The sequence below is a fragment of the Chaetodon trifascialis genome, chromosome 9, assembly GCF_039877785.1.
Source record: "Chaetodon trifascialis isolate fChaTrf1 chromosome 9, fChaTrf1.hap1, whole genome shotgun sequence".
Taxonomy (NCBI): domain Eukaryota; kingdom Metazoa; phylum Chordata; class Actinopteri; order Chaetodontiformes; family Chaetodontidae; genus Chaetodon; species Chaetodon trifascialis.
This window is the reverse complement of record NC_092064.1, coordinates 20,904,635-20,921,269: the sequence shown is the minus strand read 5'-3', so window position 1 is coordinate 20,921,269 and position 16,635 is coordinate 20,904,635. Positions and strand designations below refer to the sequence as shown.

The 16,635-nt window shown below is 39.9% G+C and overlaps 2 protein-coding genes and 1 pseudogene across 2 annotated transcripts; all 3 read right to left on the bottom strand.

The window, feature by feature from the left end:
• Positions 1-1,637: 1,637 nt before the first annotated feature.
• LOC139335898 (extracellular calcium-sensing receptor-like) lies at positions 1,638-5,063 on the bottom strand (annotated as a pseudogene).
• A 3,163-nt stretch (positions 5,064-8,226) lies between these two features.
• On the bottom strand, positions 8,227-11,381 carry LOC139336253 (extracellular calcium-sensing receptor). The gene is made up of 6 exons (XM_070970276.1): positions 11,245-11,381; positions 10,848-11,136; positions 9,842-10,654; positions 9,527-9,754; positions 9,319-9,442; positions 8,227-9,146 (listed from the first exon to the last, which is right to left on the bottom strand). The coding sequence occupies exons 2-6, from the start codon at positions 11,100-11,102 to the stop codon at positions 8,227-8,229; spliced, it is 2,340 nt and encodes a 779-aa protein (XP_070826377.1). The 5' UTR covers positions 11,103-11,136; positions 11,245-11,381.
• A 583-nt stretch (positions 11,382-11,964) lies between these two features.
• Positions 11,965-15,538, bottom strand: LOC139335897 (extracellular calcium-sensing receptor-like). The gene is made up of 6 exons (XM_070969684.1): positions 15,348-15,538; positions 14,829-15,126; positions 13,920-14,714; positions 13,524-13,751; positions 13,214-13,337; positions 11,965-12,878 (listed from the first exon to the last, which is right to left on the bottom strand). The coding sequence occupies exons 1-6, from the start codon at positions 15,434-15,436 to the stop codon at positions 11,965-11,967; spliced, it is 2,448 nt and encodes an 815-aa protein (XP_070825785.1). The 5' UTR covers positions 15,437-15,538.
• Between the last annotated feature and the right edge of the window lie 1,097 nt (positions 15,539-16,635).

The window sequence follows — 16,635 nt, the reverse complement described above, 5'->3', positions numbered from 1 at the left end:
CACCTCTCACATGTCAGTGTCATTTTTGTTTGGTCATGAATCACAGCCTTTTTATATGATGCATTTGAGCTGAAGCCCTTTGTCTCTTCATTATGCACACTCTGACTGAGCTCAGTACACTGGTCCAGTCTGAGCCATGTGCCAGATGACACCATCCAAGTGAACAGTGTTAAGAAGAAAAATGTGACTGTTGTCATCTCAGAGCCTCGCCTTTGGCACAGTCAGGATTCTTGAAAGGACGTGTTTTATAGTTCCCTATCTGCTACTCAGGTGTAGGAGGCAACTTGGTGGGCCATCCTCAGAGCTACATGCAAATATTTTTTTTTTTTTTTGTGTAAGACCTGAAGGATGTCAGGCATGAAGAATAACCCTGACAGGAATACACATGGGCCCTGATTCCTTATAACAATCAATCTTATAGGTCCAGAGTGTTTACTAATGCTGAATTGGCTAAAGCTTTTAGGTTTTTACAACTGATTCTGAAAAACTGAACTAAATTGTGAATGCATTATATGATCGTTAATAATTTTAATTTAAAAATAAATTTAAATTAAATCATGTGTTTAACTGTTGCAAGCCATGTCATACATTAACCAAGCATATATGTCAAAAGCATATATGTATTGGGTATCTATTTACACGGACTACATGAGTAAAAACTGCTAATTGAAGAACAACTACATCATGTAATGCTTGTTACACGTTCTGTCCACACCCTGCAGTATAGCCCTCCACAATAAACTACAGGCCTTTTTCATGTATAACATCATGGCGCATCACAGTAGTAAAAGCACAGGTGTAAAAAATGAAAAAAATATTCATTAATGTCATTAGTTACACCTGTGGTTTACCTACTATTTCAAGTCAAAATGTTTATTTATTATATCATTGTAGGTAATTTTTAAGTTCCAAATATACAATACACAGATACGCATGGGGTTCTTTTTACGTTGCACTTGGTGTCTGCATAGGTAGACATGTTCACCACACGCACTGGAGCCATATGGTCCATGCAGAAATTCCCGGATCCTTAAGAACAGAAAAAGATGACAAAATTGACATCATGTCGACCTGATGCTTGTCATGAATCATGCCTGAATTGTTTGTTTGTTTGTTTGTTTTCAGATTTTTGGCTAAAAAAATTCTAAATTGACCCTAACCTTGAAGAAAGGAGAAAGTTTCTAAAAAGTCCAATAGCCTGCACCTTTCTCCAACAAACTTTCTTGACTAAGAAGGATGACAGCAGAAATGAGGAAAAAGGAGTGATTGAAAGCAAATTCATTTTTTTTATTCATTTGTAATATTATTCTTTAAGTTGACCTAATTTGATGAAGATAGACGCTGTTTTGGACTTCTTATAATAACATACATGTAATAACATACCTACTGTTCATGAAAATGAATATGTGTTGGTGAGTGAGGATACTCATAATAATAATAAAGCAATGCAAAATCAATTACTGATTTGTGATTAATCATTACATAGAATATTATGTACAACAACTTTTGAAAATTAGGAACTAGTAGTTCCTCTCTGTAATGGAAAATAACAACATTTTATTAAGTTAGTCATGACAGTGAGTAATAAATCAACAATAAAATATAAGAAAGAGGAAATGAATCGCAGCAATGTAAAATTAACAATGAATGTCATGCATGTCTTTTGTTTTTCCCATTATGTGCTTTTTGGTATTTTGTTCTGGCCTCAATAAAATAATATAACATTTGGGGATAAAGATGGAGAAAAGAAGTCCGTAACTGGAGGCAAGAATGGCAAATATCTCCACAGCCACTGTGAATTTCCCAGGAGAGCTGACATACGCTGGGATAAAGGTGATCCAGACCGCACAGAATATCAGCATGCTGAAGGTGATACATTTTGCCTCATTAAAATTATCAGGTAGTTTTCGAGCCAAAAAAGCAAGTACAAAACAGAGGACAGCAAGGAGTCCTATGTAACCTAATACAGCCCAGAACCCCACAGGTGAGCCCAGAGCACATTCAAGAATAATCTTCTCCTGATAGTGGTTCATATTTTTGTGTGGAAAAGGAGGGCTGATGGTCAGCCAAAGTATGCAGATTACAACCTGTACGAGAGTGAAACCCAGAACACTGAGTCTCTGCTGTGCAGGCCCAAACCATTTCATCACATTACTACCTGGAAGTGTGGCCCTGAAGGCCATTAACACCACTATTGTTTTCCCCAGAACACAAGAGATGCAGAGGACAAAGGTGATGCCGAACGCTGTGTGTCGCAGCATGCAGGACCACTCAGAGGGCTGGCCGATGAAGGTCAGAGAACACAGGAAACACAGAGTCAAGGAGAAGAGCAGCAGGAAGCTCAGCTCAGAGTTGTTGGCCCTGATGATAGCAGTTTCCCGGAAGTGAAGGAACACCAATGCTATCATCGTTGTCAAAGTCATCCCCATCAAACAAAAGAATGTTAAAATTATCCCCATTATCTCTGTATAAGACAGAAACTCAATTTCCTTCAAAATGCATGTGTCTCCTCTGGTATTCGGCCAAGAATGAATGGGACATTTGAGGCACACCAAAGAGTCTGTTTTTGAAAGAAACAAAAACATTGATTAGGTCTGATGCTAATCAGGGAGAGGAAAAACACATTCCAGATACAGAGTGAAATTTCTGTTTTTCTTACTCAAACCTGTAATGTTGCTGATTTCTCCTTCCCCACACGGTATACAGTCGTAACAGCAAACAGGTTTTCTTTTCTGCAGCACTTTGTGTTTTCCTGGGGGGCAGCTCTCACTACACACTGACACAGGCACCTGGTGCATGTACATATTTGTGGAGGAGTCTTCTTTATTGGTGTTCACATTACATTTAAACATCATTCAGAAAAATTACATGAAGCTATAATCCAGCACTTGATTTTTAAGTGTTATGCAAAATGACATTGTGACTGACAAACCAAATATGTGAGAACAAAGCAATATGTACCTCATTACTTCCTCCTCCCCACACTATCTTCATGCCATTCATTATAAATTGACGCTCACGGGGCAAAGTGGCATCAAAAACACCAACTGTGGCAACATGCATGGTCTCTGAGGTTACGTGTTGTAAATTAATAAGTTCATATCTTGCAGGTGAATCTCCATTCTGATCAAAAGTCACTCTTTCCCCCTGACTTGTTGTGAAGTTGATATTCTGTAAATAATGTAACACCTGTGGAGAAGAGAAGGGACTTAAATACCACAAGCTCTTTTTCTTTGTGTAATTTCAAATTACATCTGAGTTTTATGGGATATTAACAAATCAGTTATTTCAAACCAATAACCTCTTTGTTTTCTTCCTCACCTGCCAGGGTTGAATGTGTTCAGTATCAGCACAGCTCCCATTGTAGAAAGGGCCTTCCCCCTCTTCACATGTGGCCAGGTTGTGGAGAGCATGAGCCACTGCGTAAACTGACTTGTATACATTATTAGTGAATCTCAGCTCAGACACATCAGTGAACTGTGATTCAACATTCTGAAAGCTCTCAGAGCCGCTGCATGGCTTTCTTTGTGTGTTTGCAGTTTCATTCAGAGCACAGTCAAACATGTTTTCCCAGAAATCTCTGACAAACTGACTGTCAGGAAACTGTGAGGGATGGAGACGTCTCAGGTGTTCCTCCAATCCTGGGATCTTAGCTCGGCTAACAACAAAGCCCAGGGAGCCCACCAGGATGCTGTGTCCCTCACTGCCAGTCAGAGAGTGATCTGTGATCCAGGCGTCACTGCCAACCAGCTGCAGCCCTGTGATGTTCTGCTTGTACAACTCAGTTGCCAGCACATCAACTTCTCTGTGGGACATGAAGGCCACAAGGACTTTAGAGGTAGAGTACTTCACAGTTTGAACTACTTTTGTCAACTCATGAGGAGGACCTGTTTGCTCAAATGCCTGGTAATACTCTATGCACACCCCCTCTTCTTGTGCAGCTTGTATAAATGTGGCAATCCCATTGATACCGTAGTCATTTTTGTTACTTATTGCCCCCACCCAGGTCCAGCCAAAGTGCTTGACCAGCTTTGCCAGGCCTCTGCTCTGGTGGAGGTCACTGGGAATAGTTCGAAAGAAGGATGGAAACTCTTCTCTGTTACTGAGACATGCACAGGTTGCAAAGTGGCTGAGCTGTACAAAGGGAATTTAGAAAAACAGAAATTTGTTCACTACACGTTAATCATCTGGAAAGATTTTATAAAGTACAAAATAAGAAAATGATTCATGATTAGTAGTTAAGTTAGTTAAGAGACTCTTTGAAATCCAGAATTAGACATATCCATGATCGCCATGATTCAAATGACAGTGATTTACAGTACTTTTATGTGACCACTTTCATAATTATTTATGCACATAGCAGATAAAAGTCAATTATTTACCACTGGTATCTGGAACCTTCCTATAATCCGAGCAAATCCCATTGTGGGTGCAGAGCCAGAGTGGCCTAGTACAGCCTGTGCAGTGTCAGCCTTGGTACAGTTCCTCTCATCTATGATCTCCCTCCGTCCATTGGCTAAATCTATAGCAGACTTCATAATGTTTGTCATTCCACAGGAATTGTATATCTTGTAGCCCAGCGTGTGGTTGGGAAGAATAGCAGGATTTTGATTTATTTCCTCAATTGCAAAGATCATGGTCTGGGCAAATTTGAATTCTCTTACATTGATCCTGGAAGAAGAAGAAAAAGACATTTTCTAAAATAATTTGATTAGGAAAAACAAAAAAAAAAAACACACAAAATGAGAAATCCAAAACACATACTTACTTCAGGCATGTTGGAGGATCAGGTAAGGTTTGAAAGGAGGGCACGCTGCCTCTGTATCCAGTGCGAAAAGTAAAAATACCGCCTAAGATGAAGCCTCCTGCACTGGTCAGCTCAGGTGGTTGTGCCCTCCCCTGCAGCCAGCACACAAGCATCCCCCTCTTGATCAGAAGAAACAGAAAAAACAGCTTGAACAGTGGCATGGCTTCACTCTGCAGGCTGGCCTCTTTAACTCTGCCTCACCTGGCACTCTTTATACCCTGCTCACCTTTTCAACCTGGTTCACGTCCATGCCCATGTCCATGGACCTGCTGCTTTAGGGTGTAAAGTAAATGATGCAGATGTCCCCAGGGAAAGAGAGAAAAGTATGCAATAGGCACAATCACAAGATGTTTCTCAATTGTCTTATTTGTTTATTAGTGTGTTGAAATCTGATGCAGATCAGCTTCTGTTGGTTTCTTCAGATCTCAGCACAGTTTTTCAGTGAATCTCAGCCATATGGTGCTGCGACCATGACGACATTAACTTCATGGACCAGCAGAAGTCAAACAATTAACAAATGTGTTGGTGCTGTAAAACTTTGTCATAAAAATATGTCATGCACACTCAGGATAATCTCTCTGACTGGTCGAGTGTGTCCTGTTAATTAAAAGAGGTGACACTTATCTGAATTATTGTTACAATAAGCCCAGTATTTAACTCCAGTTAACTCCAACAGTGTTAGTGTCAGTCAATTTCCCTGCTGACAAACCTGCATTTTGATGCCAACACAGATCCAGATGCGGATTAAAACACTGTTTCCCTCATTTTCGAATATAAAAATTAGGAATTTAGTAGAATGTGGATCCTACGGTACGGAGTCCCTAAAGTGTCACAAAGAAAAAAAAACTATATCGTGAGCACAAGATACTAAATCGAGTGCACGAGATACTAAAATGTGCCCTCGAGATACAGTTATTTCCCACGCCTTGACTTGTCCGTGCATACGGCTCTCCGTAGTGACCACTCAGATGTTCACAGACACACACGCGATACAATGGAGAGAAGAACTCAGCTAATTAACTTTTCATTTTCACCTCACAATGTCGTATAATGACATTCTTGTTGCCAGTCTGTTTAAATGAATGAGTAAATTAAATCGTTTTAGTATCTCGTGCGCCTGATTTAGTATCTCATGCGCACGATATAGTTTTTTTTTTCTTCTTCTTCTTCGTGGCACTTTAGGGGCTCCGTAGATTTGCTTTTGTCAGTCAACTTGTACACAAAAAATAAAATCTATAACCATGAAATGACATTTAACATGCTGTAGAGTACTTGTCAGGTTTCACTGATTGTCTCAAGTGATTTTGCTATCGGATACAGATGAAAACAGCATTTCAATGGCTGAATGTTCCTTCCTGGTGGCATGCAGGCCTGGCATACTGTGCCTGCACAATCAAAATACAAAGACCCTTATGGACAGCAGGTGGATGACAAATAATAAGGGGCACTGGACGGGAGATTTAGGCCCTTCATGGTCTCCCAGGGCTCTCTAACTAAAGAGTAACTAATCCAAAACATAATCAGTCTCTACGTGTAATTCTATTGTATTGGTCTAACTAAAACATTTAGTTTAGATTGCTGGTAATCCCAACAGTGGCATGGCACAACAAAGATGATGTCATAGCTGAAGACAAAAAATAATGAGGAAGGAAGAGACAGCGAGATCAAAACAAACCCTTAATTAAAAAAATTACATTTACATGTTGTGACAAAGGCATTCATTAAGATAGACCCTTGGAGCAATATGCCACCTGTTGTTCTTGTTGTGTAGAAGGATGAAGCAGTGTTTAATCTCTTGAGTCTCCCTGCTGCAGCTTTCCCACTAGAGTCAAGCCACTGGGTAATGAAGGCAAGCTCACAACAGATGGGGACTTATTTATCTTCCCATGTTTTTCTTCTATGTTGTTTTTGTGTATGCACATGTGTAACCTTTATTTCTGTTGAATTGCATCATTGTATATTTGAGCTTTGAGGATCAGAGCAAGTCAGGTCAGAGGAAATATATATTTTTAATACATATCAGGGGAATTCTGGGGTTATGTTGCAGACCTCATACTTTATTGAACCTTATTAGAATCATACTTCAGTAGCGTTGTCATAAAGTTACAGCTTAACCTTTAATATTTGGTCTAAGCATTGGTTCAAGACAACGTTAATGAAGCTGAGGCTAAGATGACAAAAAAAATGGCCACCATTCTATATCAGCAAGGCTTATTTTAGAGGTCCTGCATGAAAGCTCTGGACAAATATGAGTGCTAGACAAAAGCAAAATATTAGGATGAAAATCCCTTGTTGTGTTGTTATTTCTCCACTGCAGCTGAGCACCAAAACATTACCTCAAACTGCCCAAGTTTCAAGTGCTTGAAACAAAGACAGTGAATCTATCCAGCATTCACATCTTCTACAGCGCATTCTCACTATGACCCAGTATGGACAGGAGGAATGATTACAGGGATTAATATTTCTTTTGATTTAGAAAAAAAACATGAAACTATCCTTTAATCTAGTTCCATCTAATTACAAAAGGGAAAAAATAAAGAGGAATACTTTAAATTATAGTCGATATACCTTTCAACTGTAAGCTTTATTAGTGAGGCTTGCATATACTCTACTTAAATTGTAATGAAGATTAAGTGGTTAGCATGCAGCCCATATATCCAGTGTTTAAGGCCTTTACATACATACATACAAGTCAATAACATTTGTCAAAAAGTGCTAGACATTAACAAATTCATATAACCTCTCAAATATTATCTCATATATTATTACATCTCTCTCTCATATATTATTACATATCTCATATTATTCAGACCATAGTTCACTAGTTACACTAGTAAGTTATTTAATTGGATACCCAAAATTACATTGCAAACAAGCTGTAATCATTCAACCAAGGGCATAAATTTGGTGAACTTGTTGTATCTCTCTATATTCTCTATACTATCAGTGGTTGTAATGCAACAGTCAATAAAACGGTTTAAGTTTAGTTTAAAGGCCCTTGGAATAACAAAATATCTTTGTGACTCAGTCAGCTCTGTGAACAGAATTGCAGACTTCTTTCAGTTTCAGTATACCTTGATAATTTGGTGCAGCTATGACTAAATATAGTGCTGCAGTTGTTGCCTGCAGTTTACCATACATACAGTTTCTGACACAATGACAAATAAGGGAAGAATGTGAAAAATATCCCGCCCCTTATGAAATAAGCCTCCAACCTTGGAAAATGCACTCTGATTTTTCACTTTTTTAGTTGTGTTTCTGATTAAATGTGTAAATAACAAGACACAACAGACTTGAATATATTTAAAGATTTATTCCCTGAAACAAATTGAGATGCATTAAGAAACACTATGTCCACATTGAATTTTGGTTTAAAAAAAAAAAAAAGCAAAATACATTACAAGTGATTTGATCACTGACTAATGACGTATATCATTATTAGATGTCTTTCCCATTATGTGCTTCTTAGTGTTCTGCTCTGGCCGAAACAAAATTATATAACATTTCGGTAGGAAAATGCAGAGAAGTAGCCCATAACTGGAGGCCAGAATAGCAAATATCTCCACAGCTACAGTGAACTTCCCAGGAGAGCTGACATACGCTGGGATAAATGTGATCCATACTGCGCAGAATATCAGCATGCTGAAGGTGATGAATTTGGCTTCATTGAAATTGTCAGGCAGTTTCCGAGCCAGAAAAGCAAGAATAAAACACAGCATGGCCAGAAGTCCTATGTACCCAAGTACAGCCCAAAAGCCTACAGCTGAGCCCAGAGCACACTCTAAGATGATTTTGTCCTTATAGTACAACAAATTCTTGGAAGGAAAAGGAGGGCTGATTGTTAGCCAAAGAACGCAAGTTAAAACCTGTACGAGAGTGAAACCCAGAACACTGAGTTTCTGCTGAGCAGGCCCAAACCACTTCATCACATTACTACCTGGAAGTGTGGCCCTGAAGGCCATTAACACCACTATTGTTTTTCCCAGAACACAAGAGATGCAGAGGACAAAGGTGATGCCGAACGCTGTGTGTCGCAGCATGCAGGACCACTCAGAGGGCTGGCCGATGAAGGTCAGAGAACACAGGAAACACAGAGTCAAGGAGAAGAGCAGCAGGAAGCTCAGCTCAGAGTTATTGGCTCGAACCAATGGGGTTTCTCTGTGGCAGTAGAAGACTAGTGTTGTGATCATAGTTAGAAAAACTCCCAGCAGAGAAAATAAGACTAACAATGTTCCCAGGATTTCATCATATGCCAAGAATTCTATTGGTTTGCGGATGCAGGCATCTCTCTGCTCATTGGACCAGTAGAGTGGCGGGCATTTCATACAGTGTATTGAATCTGCAAAATAAATAAAATTAATGTGCAATTAAATCAATGTTTTGTTTTCAGAAGTCAACACTCATAAAATTGTATTTCTGGTTTTCTGTTTTATTTACATCATGTCAATATATGTCATAGACATTATTGCTTTTCAAACAGCAAATGAAATACTGCTCCATCGTTTATTTACCTGTTAAATTACTGATCTCGCCTACTGGACAGGGTATGCAATCATAACAGCAGACTGGCTTTCCTTTTTGGAGCACCTTACGAGTTCCTGGGAGACAGCTGTCACTGCACACCGACACAGGCACCTCCTTCACACATAAGCATAATTCATAAGCACAGTTTTTATGCAATTCACTAAATCTGAGGACAAACCTCACTCTCTACTTTACCTCTGTCAGGCCATTTCCCCAGACAACTTGGATGTTATTCATAATAAATTGATGACTCTCTGGAAGAGAGGCATCATAAATGCCAACTGTTGCTCCTTCCATGGTTCCTTTGTTTGTCATTTGCAAATTAACCAGTTCATATCTTGCTGGTGAGTCTCCATTGCTATCAAAATAGACTCGTTCACCTTCCTCAGTGGTAAAATTCACCGTTTTGAGATAGTGCAAGACCTAGTAAAGAAATTCCAAGGATTAAATTACATTAAATGACAGTGATTTGTGCTGTTATCACTGACATACACTTAATTGGCTCCTCACCTGCCATGGTTGAATGTATTTGGTATCAGCACAGCTGCCATTGGAAAAGAGCCCCTTACCCTCCTCACATTTAATCAGGTTGTCAAGAGCATGAGCCACTGCGTAAACTGACTTGTATACATTATTAGTGAATCTCAGCTCAGACACATCAGTGAACTGTGATTCAACAGTCTGAAGGCTCTCAGAGCCGCTGCATGGCTTTCTTTGTGTGTTTTCAGCTTCATTCAGACGACAGTCAAACATGTCTTCCCAGAAATCTCTGACAAACTGACTGTCAGGGAACTGTGAGGGGTGGAGCTGTCTCAGGTGCTCCTCCAGCCCTGGGATTTTAGCTTTGCTGACAGTGAAGCCGAGTGAGCCCACCAGGATGCTGTGTCCCTCACTATCAGTCAGGGAGTGATCTGTGATCCAGGCATCACTGCCAACCAGCTGCAGCCCTGTGATGTTCTGTTTATACAACTGTTTTGCCAACAACTTAATTTCTCTGTGAGACATAAAGGCCATAATCACTTTGGCAGTTGCATGCTTAATGATCTCAATTATTCTCTCCAGACGATCAGGTGGATCTGATGATGAAAATGCTTCAGAATACTCAATGCACACTCCATATTCTTGTGCTGCCTGGATAAATGCAGCTATGCCATTGAGGCCATATTCATTATGCACAGCTATTGCCCCAATCCATGTCCAACCAAAGTGCTTGACCAGCTTTGCCAGTGCTCTGCTCTGGTAGTAGTCACTGGGAATAGTTCTGAAAAAAGTGGGATACTCTTTCCTGTTGCTCAGACAGGCACAGGTGGCAAAATGGCTGATCTGCAGTGAATGATACAAACATGTTAAAGGCAATGAAAGAGCTAATATTTAACATTCTTGCATGATAACTGTTAGATTTAGTCTTCAGTTACAATTTCGCAGAACAATGTAATAAACTGTCGATATTTCCAACAACACACTGAGCACAATGTTACATAAGACTAACTTCAATTACTTTTCTTTTTTGACTTACCACAGGTATCTGAAACCTTCCAACAACTGGTGCAAATGCAATAGTTGGTCTTGATCCTGAATGTCCCAAGATAGCTTGCACTGTCTCAGTTTTAGTGCAGTTGTCGTCAGTGGCTTCTGCCTCTATTCCGCTCATCAGTGACAATGCAGCTCTCAATATGTCCATAGTTCCACAGTTATCATAGATCTTATAGCCAAGTTTAACATTTGGGAGCATATCAGGATCTTTGTTGATCTCATTTATAGCAAATATCATTGCCTGAGCAAATTTGAATTCTCTAAAATTGAAGCTGGGTGATGAACGATAGGATGAAAGAATAACTCTTTATATTTCTGTTTCAAATATGGTACAAAATAAACATAAAACATTTAAAATATATTGACCTAATAATACATACTTCTTGCATTTTCGTACTTCTGGAATTGTCTGAAATGTGTTAATTACATAATCCTGCCCTGTGCGAAATGAAAAGATGCCTCCAATAACAAGGTCGCCATCTTTGGCCAGTTCAGCTGGTTGTCCTGAGCCTTGTAGTCGGCACACTGAGATTCCCTTCCCGATGAGCAGAACCAAGAGGAGCAGTGTCAACAGTGACATCGCTCTGCTCTGCTCTTCATGCTGGGCAAAGCAGCTCTACCTCTCATTGCAGGGCTTTATACACATTCAACAACATGGGGGAAGTTGTCATGGTTGAACTCAAGCCTCAGGAGACCAGAGGAAACTAAACAAGTCAGGCCACAGATGTTTTTTTTTTTTTCTGTTTTTTTGTTTTTTGTTTTTGAAACTGTATTATTTGATTTGATTACAGTTTCATGAACTGTATTAATGGTTTTGAATCAGAGAGGAAATAGGTATTAGGCTTACACATTTATTGCAGATAGATAGATAGATAGATAGATAGATAGATAGATAGATAGATAGATAGATAGATAGATAGATAGATAGATAGATAGATAGATAGATAGATATGTACACACAGTCATTTCAATACACTATATCTTCTTGGATGAAATGATATGCAGTCGAAAAAATGTACTTCTTTAAAAATGTCTAATTGATTTATCTTTTTAATAAACTATTATAAAAAAAAAAAGCTACAAAAACATATTATTCTACATCAGAATGAATTTTGGTGCCCCTTCCCCATCATATTCTTCTTTGTATTCTTCTCTGGTTTCAGTAAGATAATATAACATTTTGGAATAAAAATACAAATCAGTAGTCCAAAACTTGAAGCCAGAATAGCAAATATCTCCACAGCAACACTGAATTTCCCAGGAGAGCTGACATACGCTGGGATAAAAGTGATCCATACTGCGCAGAATATCAGCATGCTGAAGGTGATGAATTTGGCTTCATTGAAATTGTCAGGCAGTTTCCGAGCCAGAAAGGCAAGAAAAAAACATAACATGGCCAGAAGTCCTATGTACCCAAGTACAGCCCAGAAGCCTACAGCTGAGCCCAGAGCACACTCTAAGATGATTTTATCCTTGAATTCCTCAAAATTCTTAAATGGAAAAGGAGGAGAGATTGTTAACCAGAGGATACATATGACAACTTGTATAAGAGTGAAACCCAGAACACTGAGTTTCTGCTGAGCAGGCCCAAACCATTTCATCACATTACTACCTGGAAGTGTGGCCCTGAAGGCCATTAACACCACGATTGTTTTCCCCAGAACACAAGAGATGCAGAGGACGAAGGTGATGCCGAACGCTGTGTGTCGCAGCATGCAGGACCACTCAGAGGGCCGGCCGATGAAGGTCAGAGAACACAGGAAACACAGAGTCAAGGAGAAGAGCAGCAGGAAGCTCAGCTCAGAGTTGTTGGCCCTGACAATAGGAGTCTGCCTGTATCTGAAGAAAATGAACGCCACAACAGCAGTCAGGCATGTTCCAAGTAGGGAGGCTGCAGTGAGCAGAGCTCCCATAATCTCTTCATATGATAGAAACTCGGCCTCCTTCTTTACACAAGCATCTCTTCTCTCATTTGACCAGAACTCAGAGTCACATCTCACACATGTGATGGAATCTGAAAAAAATATTAGACTTGTCACAACATTTGTCTTGTTTTGTGTCTCTGTTGCATCTTCTCCATGCCTGCAAGACAGACACTACATGATTATCAGATTATGTGTAACCTAATAAACATGAGATAGGATATAAAGAGGTGTTATTTAATATTTCTAGTTTCTTTCTAGTTTCGAGATCAGTAGATCTTTGATTTGCTTAAAAGATGGCATGATGACTGTATAATTCATACCTTTAAAATCAGAATGCAAAAATATCCTCTCTTAACAGCGGCATGTGTATATGACAATTTTTAGATTTGTGTTTTGTTTTGTCTTGCATTTAATATTACTCCACCTGTAATGTTGCTTATTTCTCCCTCTGCACATTTTAAACAGTCATAGCAGCAGACAGGCTTTCCTTTCTGCAGAACCTGGCGAGTTCCTGGTGGACATTTCTCACTGCAAACTGACAAAGGCACCTGCATAAACAAAGGCATGATGAGAAAAATGTGCAACCATTGACTTTTACAGTTTTGTCTCTGCAACCATCTATTAGAAATGATGCATCAACACAACAAATCAGAGCACAGCAGCTAATAACTTTAACAAGTATAACTATTCAAATTGATTTTCGAAAAAATGACAGTGATCACATGGCAGCTGACCTGTTTTGAGTTCTGTGCCCAAATTAAAGTCTTGTTTTGTAGATTCAGCTGTTTGTCTGCAGGTAAAGATGCATCATGAAGACCAACTGGGACAAAGTCCACAATGCCATTTTCTGTCGGCTGCCAGTTTATAATTTCATACTTTGCTGCTGGGTCTCCATTCTCATTAAAGTAAACCTCATCTCCTTCCTTTGTTTTGAACCGAATCTTTCTTATGTGCTGTAAAATCTAAGAAGATATGCAGCAATTGAGATCATTATTTGACAAACATTTTGTGGCCGTATTGCCTCAACAGCATGGTAGATGGAGGGCAACTATTTATTTTTTAAAATTGAAACCATTTTCTTTGTTTATTTGACTAAAAATGATTGCTCAGGTTTTTGGTCCTCAACTCACCATAAATGAATCCAGCTGCACCTTGTTGTTACATGTTTTATTACAGCTGAGAATACTGTGAAGTGCGTGGGCCACAGCATACACTCCTTTGTAGACGTTGTTAAAGATAGGCATGAGTGACATATCAGTGAAGCTGTTTTGTACTCCAGTCAGATCTTCATGTCCAGTACATTCACTCTGATTTACTGCTGTTGACTTTGACTGCTTAAACTTACAGTTAAATAATTTCTCCCAAAACTCTGTAAACCATTTGTTACTAGATGAATTGAGCGGCTTCACATCCAACATGAACTCTCTCATGCCACTGACGTGTGCTTTGGGGATGGACAGGCCGATGGCACCATCCAGAATATGATGCCTGTCATTGGCTGCAGTATGGGAATCAAAGATCCAGCCTTCACTGCCTACCCACTGGTACCCAGTCAAGTTGTGGTGAGACAATGCATGTATCAGCACATCCATATCCATGTGGGAGAGGAAAGCAACAATCACCTTGGAAGTGGAATCTTTGATAATGTCAATGATCTTTCTTATTTTGTCTGGTGGATCTGTTCGAAAGAAAGACACAGAGTACTCCAGACAGATGCCCAGCTGCTGGGCAGTTTCTGTAAATGTGGCCATACCATTATTGCCGTAATCATCATTTGTTCTTATAGCTCCAACCCAAGTCCACCCAAAGTGTTTGACCAACTGGGCCAGAGCTCTGCTCTGGTAGTAGTCACTGGGTATTGTTCTGAGGAAGGATGGGTACTTGGTTTTATCACTGAGACAAGCACAAGTAGCAAAGTGGCTGATCTGGAAGAAAAATGACAAAGTGAAATGACTTCCTGAGGTAAAGGCAAGGAAAATAATTACAGACTAATAGTACGTTTTCACACATTTTAATTCATTATTACCAATCTTACCTACCAGTGGGATATGAAAGGGTCCGATGACAGTAGCTATAGCCATGCAAGGAGACGAAGAGGTCTCTCCCATGATGGCCTGCACTTGGGCAGGTCTGGCACATGGTGCCTCGTAGGGTGAAGATATAACTTCATTACCATTAGCCAAAGCCAGTGCAACCCTCACTCCTCTGGAAATGGACCCACAGGCATCATAGATCTTGTAACCCAGAGAGATGCCAGGCAGTAGGTCTGTGCTGTTGTTAATCTCCTCTATAGCAAAGAGCATAGCCTGGGCAAACTGGAACCCTCTGAAATTCAAACTTGATGTGGACAGACACAAATAGATGAAATTGCAACCAATTTGTCCTTAAATGAGAAACAATAACATAGTAAATGAAACCATTTGGTGGTATTAATAGAAACAACAACAATATTTTTTCTTATTTTAATATTTAGTTTGATTACCTTTCTTATCTCTTTTTTGTCTATACTCACTTCCTCTTACACAATTATTTATATAGATTTCCAGCATATACTTTACCTCGTACATTGCAGTGGCAACGGTTTGTGCAAGTAGGTGTCCTGTCTGTCTTTCCACCTGCTGTGGAAAGAGAAGATTCCCCCCAGCATAATGTCCCCATCCTTAGATAGCTGGGGGCTCTCATGATCCCCTCTCCGCCTGCACACCAGTTCCTCAGCCTGAGAGACACACACCACCAACAACAGCTGTAAGAGTGCCCAACCCTGCTCTGGCCACCTCTGTGTGGACGTCATACTGTCGAATTGAGCTAAACCACTGGGTGGCATCACATGTACTTTAATATAAATGAAAGCTGGCACTGGCATTTATACATTTTGCAGCACCATAAAACATAATAACAGAACAGTGAAGTTGAATCTCCATGGGCCTGCAGGTGGGCAAGAAGAGGGAAGTACACAAACAGGGAAAAGAGTTTTGAGCCTTGGTCTATTTTTTAAATCTTAACTCCAAAACTGGGACACTAATGCATGTTCACAGTGTACCTTCATGCAAGTGTACATGTATGTGTTTATACCCACACCATAGGCATTTTCATCAGGATGGGGGACAATTATTTGCACGCTTAGATTAGATTAGATTTAGATTTATTTGTCCTTCCGCAAGGAAAATTGTTTCCACCTTCTCCTACAGTCCACAAATACATAAAACTGGACAGAATACATCAAACTTGACAACTATATACATGAATCCCACACCATACACCCACGACCAGCACATTCTCAAACTTGACATGTCACATTCACAAACTCAGGCACAATTGCATTTCAGTCTGGATGTTCAATTCTGTTCTGTTATGGCAAAGGGGACAAAACTCCAACTGAACTTCACTTTCTTCCATGCCAGCAACCTGTAACTGTGACCAGATGGGAGGAGTACAAAGTGTGGGATGAAAGGGTGACTGAGGTCAAGTGCTAAGGTGTGTGTTGTGTCTGCAGTGTCTGTGCTGTTTAAGTCTGGGAAGTTCAGTGTTGGGAGGCCAATGATCTTGGCGGCCTTGTGTGTGATTCGTGTTCTTGGAGTGGGTTGATGACATATTAAAGAGACAGGGAGCAATAGAGGGTAGAAAATGGCTTGAACTATGCTTTTGAAGCATAGCAGCAAAGTGACAGCAGATGGTGGGGGCAACGAAAAGAGCTTTGAGTTTGCGGATGACAGAGTCTTTGTCGATAGCGTTTATGGATGTCAATGGTGTGTTGTTCAAAGCTCAGTTTATTATCTTGGGTGATACCGAGATATTTGTGGTACTCCACCATTTCAACAACTTCACCACTGATGCTGATGGGGATGT

Excerpts from the sequence above, each read along its gene's own strand:
- LOC139336253 (XM_070970276.1), bottom strand. The coding sequence starts at position 11,102 with ATGATATTTGCTATAAATGAGATCAACAAAGATCCTGATATGCTCCCA. Across the intron at positions 9,755-9,841 it reads AATACATTCAACCATGGCAG|GTCTTGCACTATCTCAAAAC; the intron begins GTGAGGAGCCAA and ends TTTCTTTACTAG. Across the intron at positions 9,443-9,526 it reads GGGGAAATGGCCTGACAGAG|GTGCCTGTGTCGGTGTGCAG; the intron begins GTAAAGTAGAGA and ends TGTGTGAAGGAG.
- LOC139335897 (XM_070969684.1), bottom strand. The coding sequence starts at position 15,436 with ATGCTGGGGGGAATCTTCTCTTTCCACAGCAGGTGGAAAGACAGACAG. Across the intron at positions 13,338-13,523 it reads GGGCACAGAACTCAAAACAG|GTGCCTTTGTCAGTTTGCAG; the intron begins GTCAGCTGCCAT and ends TTGTTTATGCAG. Across the intron at positions 12,879-13,213 it reads AGAAATAAGCAACATTACAG|ATTCCATCACATGTGTGAGA; the intron begins GTGGAGTAATAT and ends TATTTTTTTCAG.